This window comes from Ruditapes philippinarum, unplaced genomic scaffold, assembly GCF_026571515.1.
Source record: "Ruditapes philippinarum isolate M1 unplaced genomic scaffold, ASM2657151v2 ctg5063_1_1_1_1, whole genome shotgun sequence".
Classification (NCBI taxonomy): domain Eukaryota; kingdom Metazoa; phylum Mollusca; class Bivalvia; order Venerida; family Veneridae; genus Ruditapes; species Ruditapes philippinarum.
The window spans coordinates 15030-29403 of record NW_026858659.1 but is presented as its reverse complement, the minus strand read 5'-3'; the positions used below and the strand labels follow the sequence as shown (position 1 = coordinate 29403).

The following is a 14374-nucleotide window of genomic DNA, read 5'->3' as shown; positions in this document are numbered from 1 at the left end:
ACAATTTTTTTAAAAACTTTTTTTGAATGAAAACACAAAATGTCACATGCAAAACATGTAAGGTGTAGATGTTTGAAGTTCACAGTTTGGGACAAAAATTTTTTTATACATTCTGTATGGTAACATAACTGTACCTCAAAAAAAGACAATAGGTCAAACATTGTAAAAAATATGAAAAGTAGGCCAGTTAATATCAAAATTCAATTCAGCATCAGAAATTACACCCCTAGTCCAAATTTCAAGTCTGTATGTCAAGAACACAAGAATGAAAGTCAAATTATATCAAAAATATCAAAAGTAGGTCAGTTGATATCAAAATTCATTTCGGCATCAGAATTTACAAACCTGGTCAACATTTAAAATCTGAATGTCAAAATACAAGACAGTAGGTCAAATGATGTCAGTAATACCTAAAGTAGGTCAGCTGGTATCAAAATTGAATTCAACATCAAAAATTACACAAATTACACCCATAGTCCAAATTTCAAGTCTGTACATAAAAGACAAAAAAAGTAGGTAAAGCGATATCAAACATATCAAAAGTAAGCCAGTTCATATCAAAATTCAATTCAGGAACAGAAATTAAACCCCTTGTCCCTTGTTAATTCTACAAAAAAATGAAAAAATTACAATTTTTTACAAAATTCAATAAGAGAATTGAGCAGATAAACTCATCTTTGATAGTAAAGTACAGGAGAAACAAATTTTATGTTTCTTTAGGCTTATTTTTTCCTGGTTAATGACCTACAACTAACCTTACAATGATGCAATAGTCCGAATTCCAGAGCTGAACTATATTTACACATCATAAACAGGTCATGACCCAAGCCAATGAAATTTATGAAATTCTTGCTGAAAATGTCTTATTTGGATAAAAGAATGAATATACTATGTACAGGAAACTGCATATGCCATTACAGGCAATGTAAAGATGGTCTTTTCTATAAAAAAAAAGAAAAAAAAAAGTTTTTGTAATGACACTTTCATTATATTTATACTGTGACCACGAATAGTGTTAAGAGTATAAAACATAACATATCTACTTTGTGTGAAGTCAAAACACGTATATTTCATATTTATATTTATAAGGAGACTGTGTATCCATTGTCAATATTTTTTTATATTAAAATTAGAGCTTAGAATATCTTTAAACTTTAATTTAAAGAAATGCTAGTGCATTTAAGCTTTAGCTTTAACAGGACCAATCAAATTAATATGAGCAAACTTGATTAAAGACTACCTAAGAATGCTACTGACAAAGTTTAATGATCATCTATCAATTAGCTCTGCAGATGAAGATGTCTAAAGGTTTTTCTATTTTTAGCCCTAGAGACCCCTAAAAGGGGCCAATCAAATTAAGATGAGCAAACTTGATAAAAGACTACCAAAGAAGGCTACAGACAAAGTTTGGTGATCATTCATCTATTAGTTCTGTAGAAGCAGATGTTTAAAGGTATTTCTATTTTTAGCTTTAGCGGCCCCTACAAGGGGCCAATCAAATTAATATGAGCAAACTTGATAAAAGACTACTTAAGAATGCTACAGACAAAGTTTGGTGATCATCCATCAATTAGTTCTGTAGAAAAAGCATTTAAAAGTATTTCTATTTTAAGCTATAGCGGCCCTTAAAAGGGGCCAATCAAAATAATATAAGCAAACTTGATAAAAGACTACCCAAGAATGCTACAGACAAAGTTTGGTAATCATCCATCCATTAGTTCTGTAGAAAAAGATGTCTAAAGGTTTTTCTATTTTTAGCCCTAGAGACCCCTAAAAGGGGCCAATCAAATAAATACGAGCAAACTTATTAAAAGACTACCCAAGAATGGTACTGACAAAGTTTTGTGATCATCCATCTATTAGTTCTGTAGAAGAAGACATTTAAAGGTATTTCTATTTTTAGCTATAGCGGCCCCTACAAGGGCCAATCAAATTAATATGAGCAAACTTGATAAAAGACTACCCAAGAATGCTACAGACAAAGTTTGGTGATCATCCATCAATTGGTTCTGTAGAAGAAAATGTCTAAAGGTTTTCTATTTTAAGCCCTAGTGACCCTTAAAAGGGGCCAATCAAATTAATATGAGCAAACTTGAGAAAAGACTACCTAAGGATGCTACAGACAAAGTTTGGTGATCATCCATCCATTAGTTCTGTAGTAGAAGATGTTTTAAGGTTTTTCTATTTTTAGCTCTGCTGAACCCTAAAAGGGGCCAATTGAAATGACATGAGCAAATTTAAGTGTGACTATCACAAGGATGCTACAGACCAAATTTTAGTTAAATCTGCCCAGCAGTTTCAGAGAAGAAGATGATTGTTGACGCATGACGACGGACGACGGACGCCGGAGTATCCCCCTTTGTTACTAATAGCTCACCCTGAGCCTTCGGCTCTGGTGAGCTAAAAAAAGAAGACAATTTAAGTTCTTAATTGCAAATATAGAAACTTAGGAATGTAATGTTCAAAGACATTTTACACGTGAAAAGATTCACTCCGAGAGAGACATAGATCCGACATGAGAACACATTAGTCAAAATATGTCGTCCCTTCGTGTTTTCGCATTTTCGCATTTTGAGGCGAAGACGCGAAAATATTTGGATGGCGTTAATCAGCCACCATACATAATCCATTCAAGGCGAATTTCTCAAGCATGTCGAAAGGATGTCCGGAAATGTGTTAATATAAAACGCTGATATTTCGTGTGTTGATAAAAATACTGTTTAGATTCTATATGGTTTTGAAAAAAAAAACTGTTTCTATGTAACTTTTCACGGAAATGGGCTGTACAATGATTGCGTAAAAACAATAAAATGTCGGCTGTAGAAATCGAAAGGCATTTTGTCACGTGACTTTTGCCCATGCTACCGAAAACTACCCATCACAATATCACGGCGTTGAGACGCCGTGAAATAAGTCATCTTTTCCATATTTGTTGAAAGCTACTTTATATAATTTTCTACCGTTTACCTTGAACTAACTTGGAATTGTCTATGAATTCTACTATATTTCTATGTAGGGGAAGCATTTTTTGCCCTACGCAGATTGCGCATGCGCAAGAAAATTCTAATTCCGGTCGATTTTTATTGCAACGGACCGCGTCGTAAAAAGGTAAAAACAGCTACTCTAGTATTTTAAACACATGAACGAAAAATATCACAGTTACAGGCATTACAATTAATTCCAAAGTACTTCGGTTATAGTGATTTTACTGTTAAAGGTCCCTAAGAAATTTTTCTTTGGAAATAAATACTAAGTGTTAGCACTAAAACATAAGAGATGTACACAAGATTGCTCGCAAAATCTTTATCAACAGGATAACTATGTTCACAAAACATGATTTCTTTCACAGTCATGATCAAATGAACAGACTGTCATTTTCTTCCTGTCTCCGAAAGATTATGCACCTTCGTATTTATGCACAGGAAGATTTCAAGTAGTAGACAGAAAGTTCTTAATATTTGAAAAGAAAAGAATATGATAAAGTAAATTTATGAAAGAGAAATCATTAAATTATTTGCCTATAAAAGGGGGTTTATTTTACTCGTTTACATTATTTTAAAAAGCAAAAGTCTCAATAAGCAAAGGTATACTGATATTAAGACGTAAAACCTAACATATAGAATTCATTTACCTGTGAAACTGGAGTGACAATGTGTTGCTTAAAGTTGCTAGTGTATCTTTTTTTCAGTGCCTTCAGCACTTTGATCTTATCTGTAGACCAACTTTACTGAATCATTTTCACCGAAAAATCCTTCAATTCTAAACAAGTTTCTAATAGAATCATAAACATTGATTGGACCTTTCTGTTGAAAACGTGTCAGAGTTAAATCGTATTCAACAACATGCACAGTGCAGTAACTGGAGTTCAGGTATAATTAAGTTACCCGCACTCCAGAGAATGCCCATTGATTGACTCATTTTTTCTGGGGTTTACTTTTTGTGACGACAGAGAAAGGAATAACGATAGAAAAGCCACATTCAGAAGCTGGTTCATTGGTTACCTTTTCCTGTGATTTCATAGTGTTACAACAGGGAATGTGTATTTAATTTTGCTTATGATACAAAAGAAAAAGAACATCAAGACACTCGGCAATCTGTTTTATACTTGGGGCCTACGCCCCCTCGTACAAATCAGATAGGCTCGTGTTTCGATGCTCTTTCTATTACATAACATACATTACGACAGAAGTAAACTTGAATTTGATGTAATGTTCAGAAATGTGTGTGTGTGTGGAACGTGTATGTACGATCCTATCAAAATAGCCTACGAAATGTCACTCATTACATACTCAGATGCCCGTTTGTGCCAGAAACAATTTTGCAAAGGGGGCACATGAGATCTTACTCCAGATAGTTTTACTTTTGGTTGAATATAGGTATAGATAAACTTACAGTATTTTAAAAATGTCAAAGACAATAATTGTAAATAATATCTTTCCATTTTGTCTAGAAAATGTCCGCTTCGCCGGCGTTAAATTTTTCAAGACATCATGCTACCTTGAATAGCTTTTATACATTTTTCTTCGTTATACTCAAGTTATAACAACATGAATGGTTAGAGTGTTGAGAAAAATAAATTGACATTTTGCCCCGTTTACTCCGTTGTCTCAAAAATCTCCCTTGCGTACGATGAATTGTCTGTACATGTCTGGAAAACCCAACTTTCATTTTTGCATCAAAAGCTAATGTGAAAAATGCCTTTTCTAGCGTAATTGTTGTTAAAGGGTTGGTTAAAATGTAAGTTATTGTTATTTTAGTTAAAATAGTGTGATTTGTATGGAAATTTGTTTACATTTTTTTTGGACACCAAATTACCTGTCAAACCTCAATGGAGCTCCTTTAACCTTTTATAGCCAAATATTAATTGCTCTTCATTTAAAATCGAATTTTGCGCGACGCACTCTCAAAATCTTCTTTTATTTTTTTAATAATCCTGTTTACATCAAACTGTAAGCATAATTATACATTGCAAAACAGGTCCCAGGGTTCTCGTTTATGCTGTGTTCTCGACGCCGATCAGATCAACTCGATTAAGCACGATAAAGCGATCGGGTACCAGTCTAGCTCGATCTGCATGCGTGATCGGGGTTGGTCGGAGCGGTCTACCTTGGTCGGCATGGCCCGGGCTTCCTACCCGAATTTTTTTTGACATGTCAAAAAGATTCGAGTAGCGATCGAGTAGATAAGACGTCGAGAATCGATCGTATAGTGATCGAGTAGAAGATCTAGTTGATCGAAAATAAATCGGGTTTACATCTCTTACCCGATCTGTACACGATCATCTCGACTTTTACTCGAGCATTATCCGATCTGGTCGGGTGGAAATCTGGCAACGATCGAGCAGAGGTCCAGTAAGTCTAGTTGAGATCGTGTATGACTCGGATATAGGTCTGGGTGATCGAGAAGAAATCGGGATGTTGATCGGGTTGTCGTCGAGAAGAAGTCGTAAACATGGTCGACTTGAGGTCGTGAAGGAGTCGTAAATTTGCATTTGATCCAGCTTGGTCGGGCTTCATCGGGGAATTGATGTGATCGGGACGATCGAGTTGATATGATCGGCGGTGAGAACATAGCTTTAAATAAATAAAATGTATAACTATGAAAAAAATTACTCACATTATAATTTAAATTAAATTTTCATATATTTTATTTTAGAATTATTTCAAAGACAGAAATTGTGTGTGTACCGTATCTTTTGAAATAACAGTGTGCTCCGTACCATTTCAACATAACTTTATGAAAATATACTAAAATATCACTGCATTCACTCGATACATTGGACATAGTAAATACATCAGATTTAACATTGTTTTCTATGAAATAGTGACAAAAAACATGTGACTTGCTAGAAATCGCTTGTTCTGACAAATGAGTGTGTACCGTTCCCCTCGGCCCCGGCTATGAGAAGAATACTGTACTTGAATTTTCTCAAAAACCATTTAGGGGTTTTCAGAATTTTGATTTCCCCGTGGAAAGCTGATATAATTACGGGTACTCTGCGCCTTATCTGATCAAAATCGGTTGAGTAATAAATAAGTTATGAATAAAAAAATACCTGAATCGGGTAAAAAATCGGCGTGCTCCGTACCCGAAAAGTCACGTGGTATGGCTACATTGATAATTAAACTGTTTTTTTAAAGATCTTTTTTATTCATCTTTAACATTGTATTGTAATTCTACAAATGTTGAAAAAAGCTCACTTTTTGACAAATTTCCTTTTTGACTTTATTGTGGTCAAAAAGAAAATGCTAAGAGGATATTTTTTTCGTTTGAGTGAAATATGGAATATGTTTCACGAAACATGATAAAATGCCACATATTTTCACGAGCCGGGACGGGACGTGAAATGGTTATGAACCCCCTTGCCTGCTACGCAACTGCAATTATACAGCGCGCACTAATATAAGTATCGTCTTGTTTTGCACGCGATATTTAGCGCTAGATATTGTGACGTCACGTAAACAACTTTTTAAACGTATATACAGCTTTAATGACTGAATTAAAGATTTATTTCGGAGATTTTATATGTTCGGATTTATTTTCTTAGTTAGACCATTTTCTATCATTCTAGATAGTTTTCAAAACAAAATTCAACAAAAAAGTTGTTTGTATTTATCAGATTTTTCAAACAAAATGGCGAAAGAAGTCCCTTAAATAAATATGAGTTTTGACTCCGCCCACTTTCATATTTATATTTCATATTCATTTTTAAAAAATATGAAATATATTTGACTGATATAGCACCATATTTCATAGGTAAAATTAAATAATATGAAGTATTTGATAGGAATGAAACACAGAAGTAAGAGTTTATCGTGTACATTCTATATTTATGTGTAACAGTCCGATCTTCCTGATAATATGTATCAAGTGATATACATAACAGGTATAGATGACCTGGTCAGGAATCACTCCTATATACCAAAATAACCAATGTTTTTACATCGGCTCTCTTTTACATTTTTATCATAAAAATATAGTTTATGTACGAAAACCAATACCTACATTTTTCAATGAGGAAATCGCTGCATCACATGCTCGAAACTCATCTTTAAAGACACCCAGTGTATCGAACAGCAGCTCAAATAGTGAATGACATTCTATGTAACTGACGGAGTTATTTCCAGAATGCATCACAACGTTTCTCCTTTTTGTCATCTGCAATAAAATTATGGCAGGTATTTTACAAAACTGACATTTTCTGATTCAACATTAATCATTAGTGTTTTTATGTAAATTTTATAATTGACAAAACACAAATTTCAAAATAAACTGAAATTGGTACTTTTTTGATAATCTTAAAATCATTTAATATCATTCATATTCATATAGAAAGACGGGTTTAAAATTATTTTACTGATAACATGTTTAATTCATACTTCTCTTTCGTGAAATTCCTCAAATTTCTTGAACTGCGAAAATTGACAGTTACTTAGAAGCTGAAGTAAAAGTACTAGCTCGATCTTGTCAATTGAATGACTATCGGCTTCGCCTTCTACACTTTCATTATATGTATACAGTTTCATAATATCCCAGAAATAGTTGTCACATATGACATCTACATCTTTGTCCTCCTCTTCTTCCTTCTTGTCAGCCTCCTTTTTTTCAGGCTCCTCTTTTTCAGGCTCCTCTTTTTCAGGCTCCTCTTTTTCAGACTCCTCTTTTTCAGGCTCCTCTTTTTCAGGCTTAGATTCAGGTACCGGTGGCACTGGTATGTCCCATTTAGGCCTTATTTTGTCTTTTTTAGAATGGAAATCTATTAAATGATTTAGTATTTTCCAACATAACTCATGATCACATTTCCATTTCATCTTTTTTTCATTTCTATGATTCGAAGTCCATTGTAAGTGGAATACTTTTTGATCCTTTAAACATTTGGAAAATGTTTCAAAATGATATATTTCTTTTTTAGGCATTTTGAGCAAATGTTGTTTTGCACCTATCTCAATAGGCTTCCTGAGGGATTTTCTTGTAATATTGAAACCCATTACGCACTTTATCCAATTTTCAAATGCATTCGAATCGGTAACACCAGGTAGTGGTATGCTTATATCCTGAAATTTTAATATATCTTATCATAAAATTTAAAGAAAAAAGTGTTAATTTACTTAAGTGCACAACATCTGCATTTATCATTCAATTTGTTATCATTGTAATTCGTTTGAGTAAAGGCATATCCTTTGCTTTTGATTTCTTTCTTTTAAAAAATACCAATATTACCCGAATTTCTTATCTTTGTTTCAGACAAACATAGATTGCTAACACATGTATCAAAAGAAGTTCTTCAGCTTTGGATAGGTGGTTGAAGAACTTAAGTACATGTATAAAACTTACAATATTTAAAGGCATTAATTAATATTTATCCTAAAAACCTTTTTGACATTTTCCAAGTAATTAGTTTTTTAATTCAATTTTTATGATATGTTCAACCGATTTTATGCTAAAAAATGGGTCTCAAAAAATGGGGATTCAATTACGTTAAAATAGTATGTGCATAACGATTTTGTTGTTGGCATCATGTTTTTTTACAATATTTAAACAAAGACCAATTCTGCAATGCCATGATAATATAACAAATTCTAGCACATAGTCTGATACCCACGACCGAACAATTAACATTTATCAGGCCGATATCCAGCCGATAAGAGAGGTGAAGACAGGCCTCGTGATTTTATGAGGCGATTAAAACCAATCAAAACGTTCATTCTATGCGACGTTTGGTGAAACGTTTTTTTCTGGAAAAAAATCTATTGTACTCTCTACTTGTGGAATAATTTAGTTTGGGAATAGTTTTGCTTTTATATTGGCAAGACACGTGCCGATAGGCTATTTTGTTTCTGAAAGTTGTTTACTTCTGCTGTCGCAGAACATAAATTTTGCTAAACACGATAAAATGCAAAATATAGTATTTTTTTTTTATTCAAAAATGACAAAGTTATTTTTCAATTAACATTTTAATATTTTATATGATTTGAAAGGTCTGTAACCTCATATTTTATACAGCAAAAAATAAAATATCAATTTTTTTTCAAATTAACTTGGTTAAGAGTAAAACTTGGTGCTAATAATACTATTGAAAATAAAGTACATATTGTATGGTTAGTATTCGGGCAACTCTAAAAGAAACACTCTTTTGCCTTTCATCTTATATGTATTGTCACTGTCAGGGATATAAAACAGTGTTTCTTCTTGACAGGGTTTGTGGCTTTCTCACAGAAACAATACGTCTAGTATGATCAGTTCAATGTTTTTATTAAAACTACAAATTTGAAATAGAGACTAACCAATTTAACCATTGCAAACATAAGCAAAAATTCAAAAGAAAAATAAATAAATAAATAAGAAACAATAAAAGTAATCAAAATTGCAATTTGAAAAAGGAGTAAAATTTTCCATTATAAGAATTTTAAAAGAGAAGTTTTTTTAATTTAATTTATTTTCATTTTTAATAGTGACCATTTTATTTTTTCCAAAGCCTGAAATGCATTTATCTTCAGCATACAAATATAACACATTCTTCTTTTGAAATAATGACTTATAACATTTTCAAGACAACAAGTATGGTTCTGTCATGAAAAAGGTTTTAAGGTAGAAAATCCCTAATGGTCACTATAATGAAATGTAAAATTGACAACATATGACAGTTATATGCCTAAAAGGTCACCTGTATGCACAATTTACACAAAATTTACCGCTTGGTTTAAAGTTATGGACTTTTTTCTGAACTAAATCTTTGCAATTAAAAGGGCTCTCTTTCAGAAATGAGGAAACTCTTAATAATCTATAATATCCTCATTATGAAAAATGTTTCCCAATTGCTCATTGTTAAGAAACAAATAATATTATTTAAGTAATTAATTACACGAGAACAATGATTGTTTCAAAACGAAATGTTTAAATATGTATAAAATGTTACCGTACCCCACCCACTTCAAACTCTTAACCCATATTTCATAAAAGGCTCATGATGTAATGGGTTAAGTACGGTGGCACAAATGTGACATGTGTGCGTCTTTTTGTATTTTCTGATCGCAAGATCAGTAAATACATAGCTAACATCCACGGTCTAACACAAAATTTCCTAACAGACCTAACAACGCAAAGTAGTTCTCACTCAGAACTGCTTAAAAACCAGCAATTTAAAAGAAAGAATAATTTTTAATGTAGGCATTTAACGAATTACAGTGCATTAAAAGTTAAGAGTAGTCAATAGAAATATGAGGTTACAATCACAAATTTGGCGGATGAATATCTTTTTTACCCAATGAAAAATGTTCGGCTATTTCCGTAAAGCTTAATCAATGAAAATGCTATTTTTAGCTATGTCGATTACCGAATACTCCAGAGCGTAGTACACAAATAAATCTGACTGTCGAGTAGTGGAATATATACATGTCGTACTGTTTTGTCGAGAAGGTTTTCGCTAAATTATTTTTATCAGTGTTAAACAACAGGTTTATCGTGAACAAAATATCTCGAAATTACTAAAAATTACAAACACGAAATAAAACTTCTCTAATTAGAATTACAATGTATTTGTTTTTATTCAAACTACATATGTATAACTTCACCGTGGTGCAGAGGTAGCGCGCTCGTTTAGGGTGTGAGAGGCCTAAGGTTCAAATCCTAGTCGAGGCAACGGTTTTTTTTGAAGTGTCTTTTTTAAGGAAGTAGCCACGATATGCAAGGATAATGTGTGGCTGTCATAAAAAATGAAAAATGATTTTTTGATGCAACTCGTCATGCAAAATTCCATATGTATCAATCTCAAACTGTTATAGACGCAATCGCTGCGTAAGATTAATTATAGTATATAAAAATAAACTTATACAGGAAAATACATACAGATAGTCAGTATGATTTAGATTGCAAAGATCAGAAAATACCACAGAGGTTGCAGCCCTTTGATTTATCTCGTGGCCACGAGATACTATGTCGTGGCCACGAGTTACTAAGTCGTGGCCACGAGATAGCTGGGTCGTGGCCACGAGATACTATGTCGTGACCACGAGATTAACAGGCCGTAGTACGTACAAACTGACCAATTCGATCACAAACTTGCCCAACAAAGAGCTATAGTAAAAATTAATGTCTGATGAGCCTTGGAAGGTGACTTTCTAATATGATCTTAAAGACAAGTTCAAAGTGAATATCTTCAGTATTTTCAAAGATTAATGTTGCATGGAAAAGTTATTTGTCAAGTTTAAAAAAATCATAATATATATAGTGTATTCTGATTGGTTAATTATCTCGTGGCCACGACTAAGCTATCTCGTTCCCACGACTTAGTAACTCGTGGCAACGACATAGTATCTCACGACTTAGTAACTCGTGGCCACTACATAGTATCTCGTGGCCACGAGTTAGCTTTCTCGTGGCCACGACTAAGTAACTCGTGGCCGCGACATATTATCTCGTGGCCACGAGTTATCTATCTCGTGGCCACGAGTTAGCTATCTCGTGGCCACGAATTAGTAACTCGTGGCCACGACTTAGTAAATCAAAACACACACATGTCACCTTTGTGCCACCGTATTTTTATTTTATAACACTTTGAAAATATTTTGGTATCATATTTGCTATTAAATTTGGATTATTTGGCATTATTTGACATTATTTAGCAAATAAATATATATATACTTAAAATAGAAAACTTTTTTCTTTTCCATAAGGAATCTGAGAGATACATAAATAATGTTTAAAGAAAGAATAGAATAAAAAAGTTGTCCCTTCCGGGGTTTGAACCAATGCCCCTCAGTTTCAATGCAGTTAACAGTGATTTTAGCCTATCTGAATACTCTTAAAATTGGAGGTAATGCATTAAGGGTATACTATCTTAAGTTTTTAAACCACGTAACAGGTTTGTGGTACAATTTATCTCATACATGAGCCTCAGAGATGCAATTAAACATTGAAGACAAAGTGAAAAATCTCCTTTTTGCAATTTCCTGTTTTTAGAAATACATTATTTGTTATAAACACTCGATTTAAAACTTGTATATAAATTTCGTTTAAATAGATTTTTCACGAGTAAAACTGTAATTTCATTTCTCTGACAAGCAGTCCCGTGTTTTTCTGTTAAACAGCCATTTTTCAAAGACTGACAGGTTTTCCGTTACATTCTATAATCAAAAAGTATCTACGTTAGCGAAAAATAGTTAACAAATATAAAACAAGAAGCGAAGCAATGCAATGAAACCAGGTTATCAAGTTATTGACCAAAAAACAAAAGTTGACCATTGCCCGCAAACTTTACCATTACATCGAAAACCTGGTTAATAAAACCGCCAACTTTACCATTACATCGAAAACCTGGTTAATAAAACATGTATAGTCATTTAATGGTTAAAACTTCATAATTAAAAAAAAGTGTTGATCATTCTGAGGAATTTAGCTTTGTCAACTTGAACAACTTCTGAAGAGATTCCAGTCCAGTTAATCTCGCCTCCCATATATGGAGCTTCAAATGTCTGAAATATAGTTTTTGTTAGGTTTCAAGCAATTATTCATATTGTACTGAAAACATATAATTTTATGTCTACAACATTATAAAAGACAATGAAATTCATATTTATTAAACAATTGCTCAGGAAAATTCAAGCCATGTTTCTTCTATATGTTTTCTATCAAGCAATGGATAGCATGATATTCAGACTTCAACTTTATAAATGCTGCTGGAAATTATGCAAGAGCAATGTCAATTCTTTCAATTTAATGATAGGTTTGGTACATGCTGCTGTAGAATATCACTTTTAACTGCAAGCATAACCATATTGTATTCGTGTGACAGGAAAATGATCATTATTGCTTATTTTGCAGAGAACTTGCCATAGTTACAACTATGGCGGTTCAGTGTATGTGCTTGCATGCGCCCAGTTATGCTTGTCCGGGACGTAAATCTGTCATAAGTAGGCAGCATTTCAAATAACCTAGCACAAATATTCACAATAATGAGACAGCGATTTTCGCGAAAGAACCATATGGCTAGGTCAAAGGTCAAGATCTTACTACTGTCCGGATAAAGCTTGTCCACGTTTTAACTCTGTCATTAGTAGGCTGAATTTCAAAAACCTAGCACAAATGTTCACAATTACGAGATGGCATGTCATACAAAAGAATCGTGTCGGTAAGTCATATTTGAAGGTAATATTAAAACAAGAAGTATCTTTAAAGACACTCGGCCGAAGTATAACTGTTTAAAGATCATGTAACTCAATTTTTTATGGTTTTATATCATAAATACATGTATAATGTTCAAATGAAGATTTATCAATATTGCAAGTTCCAAAAAGCATTATTTGTAAAGATATTACCGAATTTACATTTCAAGTTAATAAAGGGAGATAATTAGTAATTTATTTTGTCAAAGTTTTCAATAAAAAATGGATGCATACCATCCTAATGCATTACCTCCGCTTTGAGGAGTATTTAAATAGGCTAGAACTACTATTAACTACATTGAAAATGAGAGCCGTGTGTTCAATTCCCAGAAGGGTCAACTTTTTTTCTTTCTTTTTTCTTTTAACATTATTTATGTATCTCTCATGTCCCAAATGGAAAGAAAAAAAAGTGTTTTATCTTGATTTTTTAAAAATTTATATAGGTATTTATTGGCTAAATTATGCTAAATCTAGTAATAAATGTGGTACCTGATATTTTCAAAGTGTAATAAAATCAAAACTAGACGGTAAAAGTAATTCATATTTAACAAACTCAACCGATATACTTCTTTAAAAAATTAGAGAAACTTTGAAAACAGGATCTCATTTGGGTAAATGTTACGGATTTTTTTAAATTAGGCTCTGTAACACCGCACTTTGGGGTCAAACGCACTTTGGGGTCCGACCCCAAAGTGCGTTTTATTTCGCACCGCACTTTGGGGTCCAACGCACTTTGGGGTCAAAATCGAGAAATTGACCCCAAAGTGCGTTAATATGCTACATATCAACGCACTTTGGGTTCAAGAGGTCTAAAGGTGTCATCTGAGTTCTGCTTAAATACTGAGTACTGACTTATTTTCGATCTGCGACATTCAACTATTTGAGGTGGAGTTAAAGATGGCGGTCAATACTTTATGATGCTTAAGTGATAAAAGTTTCATTAATTTTACCACTTGAAATATCTAAAAATTGTGTTCATATAACATTATTACGGTGGCATAAAAGTGAAATTTGCATTTTCTTGAAAAAAATATGTATGCAAAACTAAATAAAATATGTATGCAAACTAAAAAAGAATAAACTAAAAAAAATATGTATTCAAAACTAAAAAAAAATCTACGACAAACAAACAAAAAAAATATGTACGAACAATAAAAAAACGTATCAAAAAAATGCAAATGTCACTTTTATGCCACCGTTCAAAATACTCTAGT

The 14374-nt window shown here is 32.8% G+C and overlaps 1 protein-coding gene across 1 annotated transcript in view; it reads right to left on the bottom strand.

Annotated features, from left to right (window-relative positions):
- Positions 1-14374, bottom strand: part of LOC132753879 (uncharacterized) — a 50531-nt gene that overhangs the window by 23999 nt on the left and 12158 nt on the right. Inside the window, exons 2-3 of the mRNA XM_060744419.1 lie at positions 7380-8054; positions 7006-7158 (exon numbers count right to left, since the gene is read on the bottom strand). Coding sequence (XP_060600402.1) covers positions 7006-7158; positions 7380-8054 — 828 coding nt within the window. The remainder of the gene's footprint in view (positions 1-7005; positions 7159-7379; positions 8055-14374) is intronic.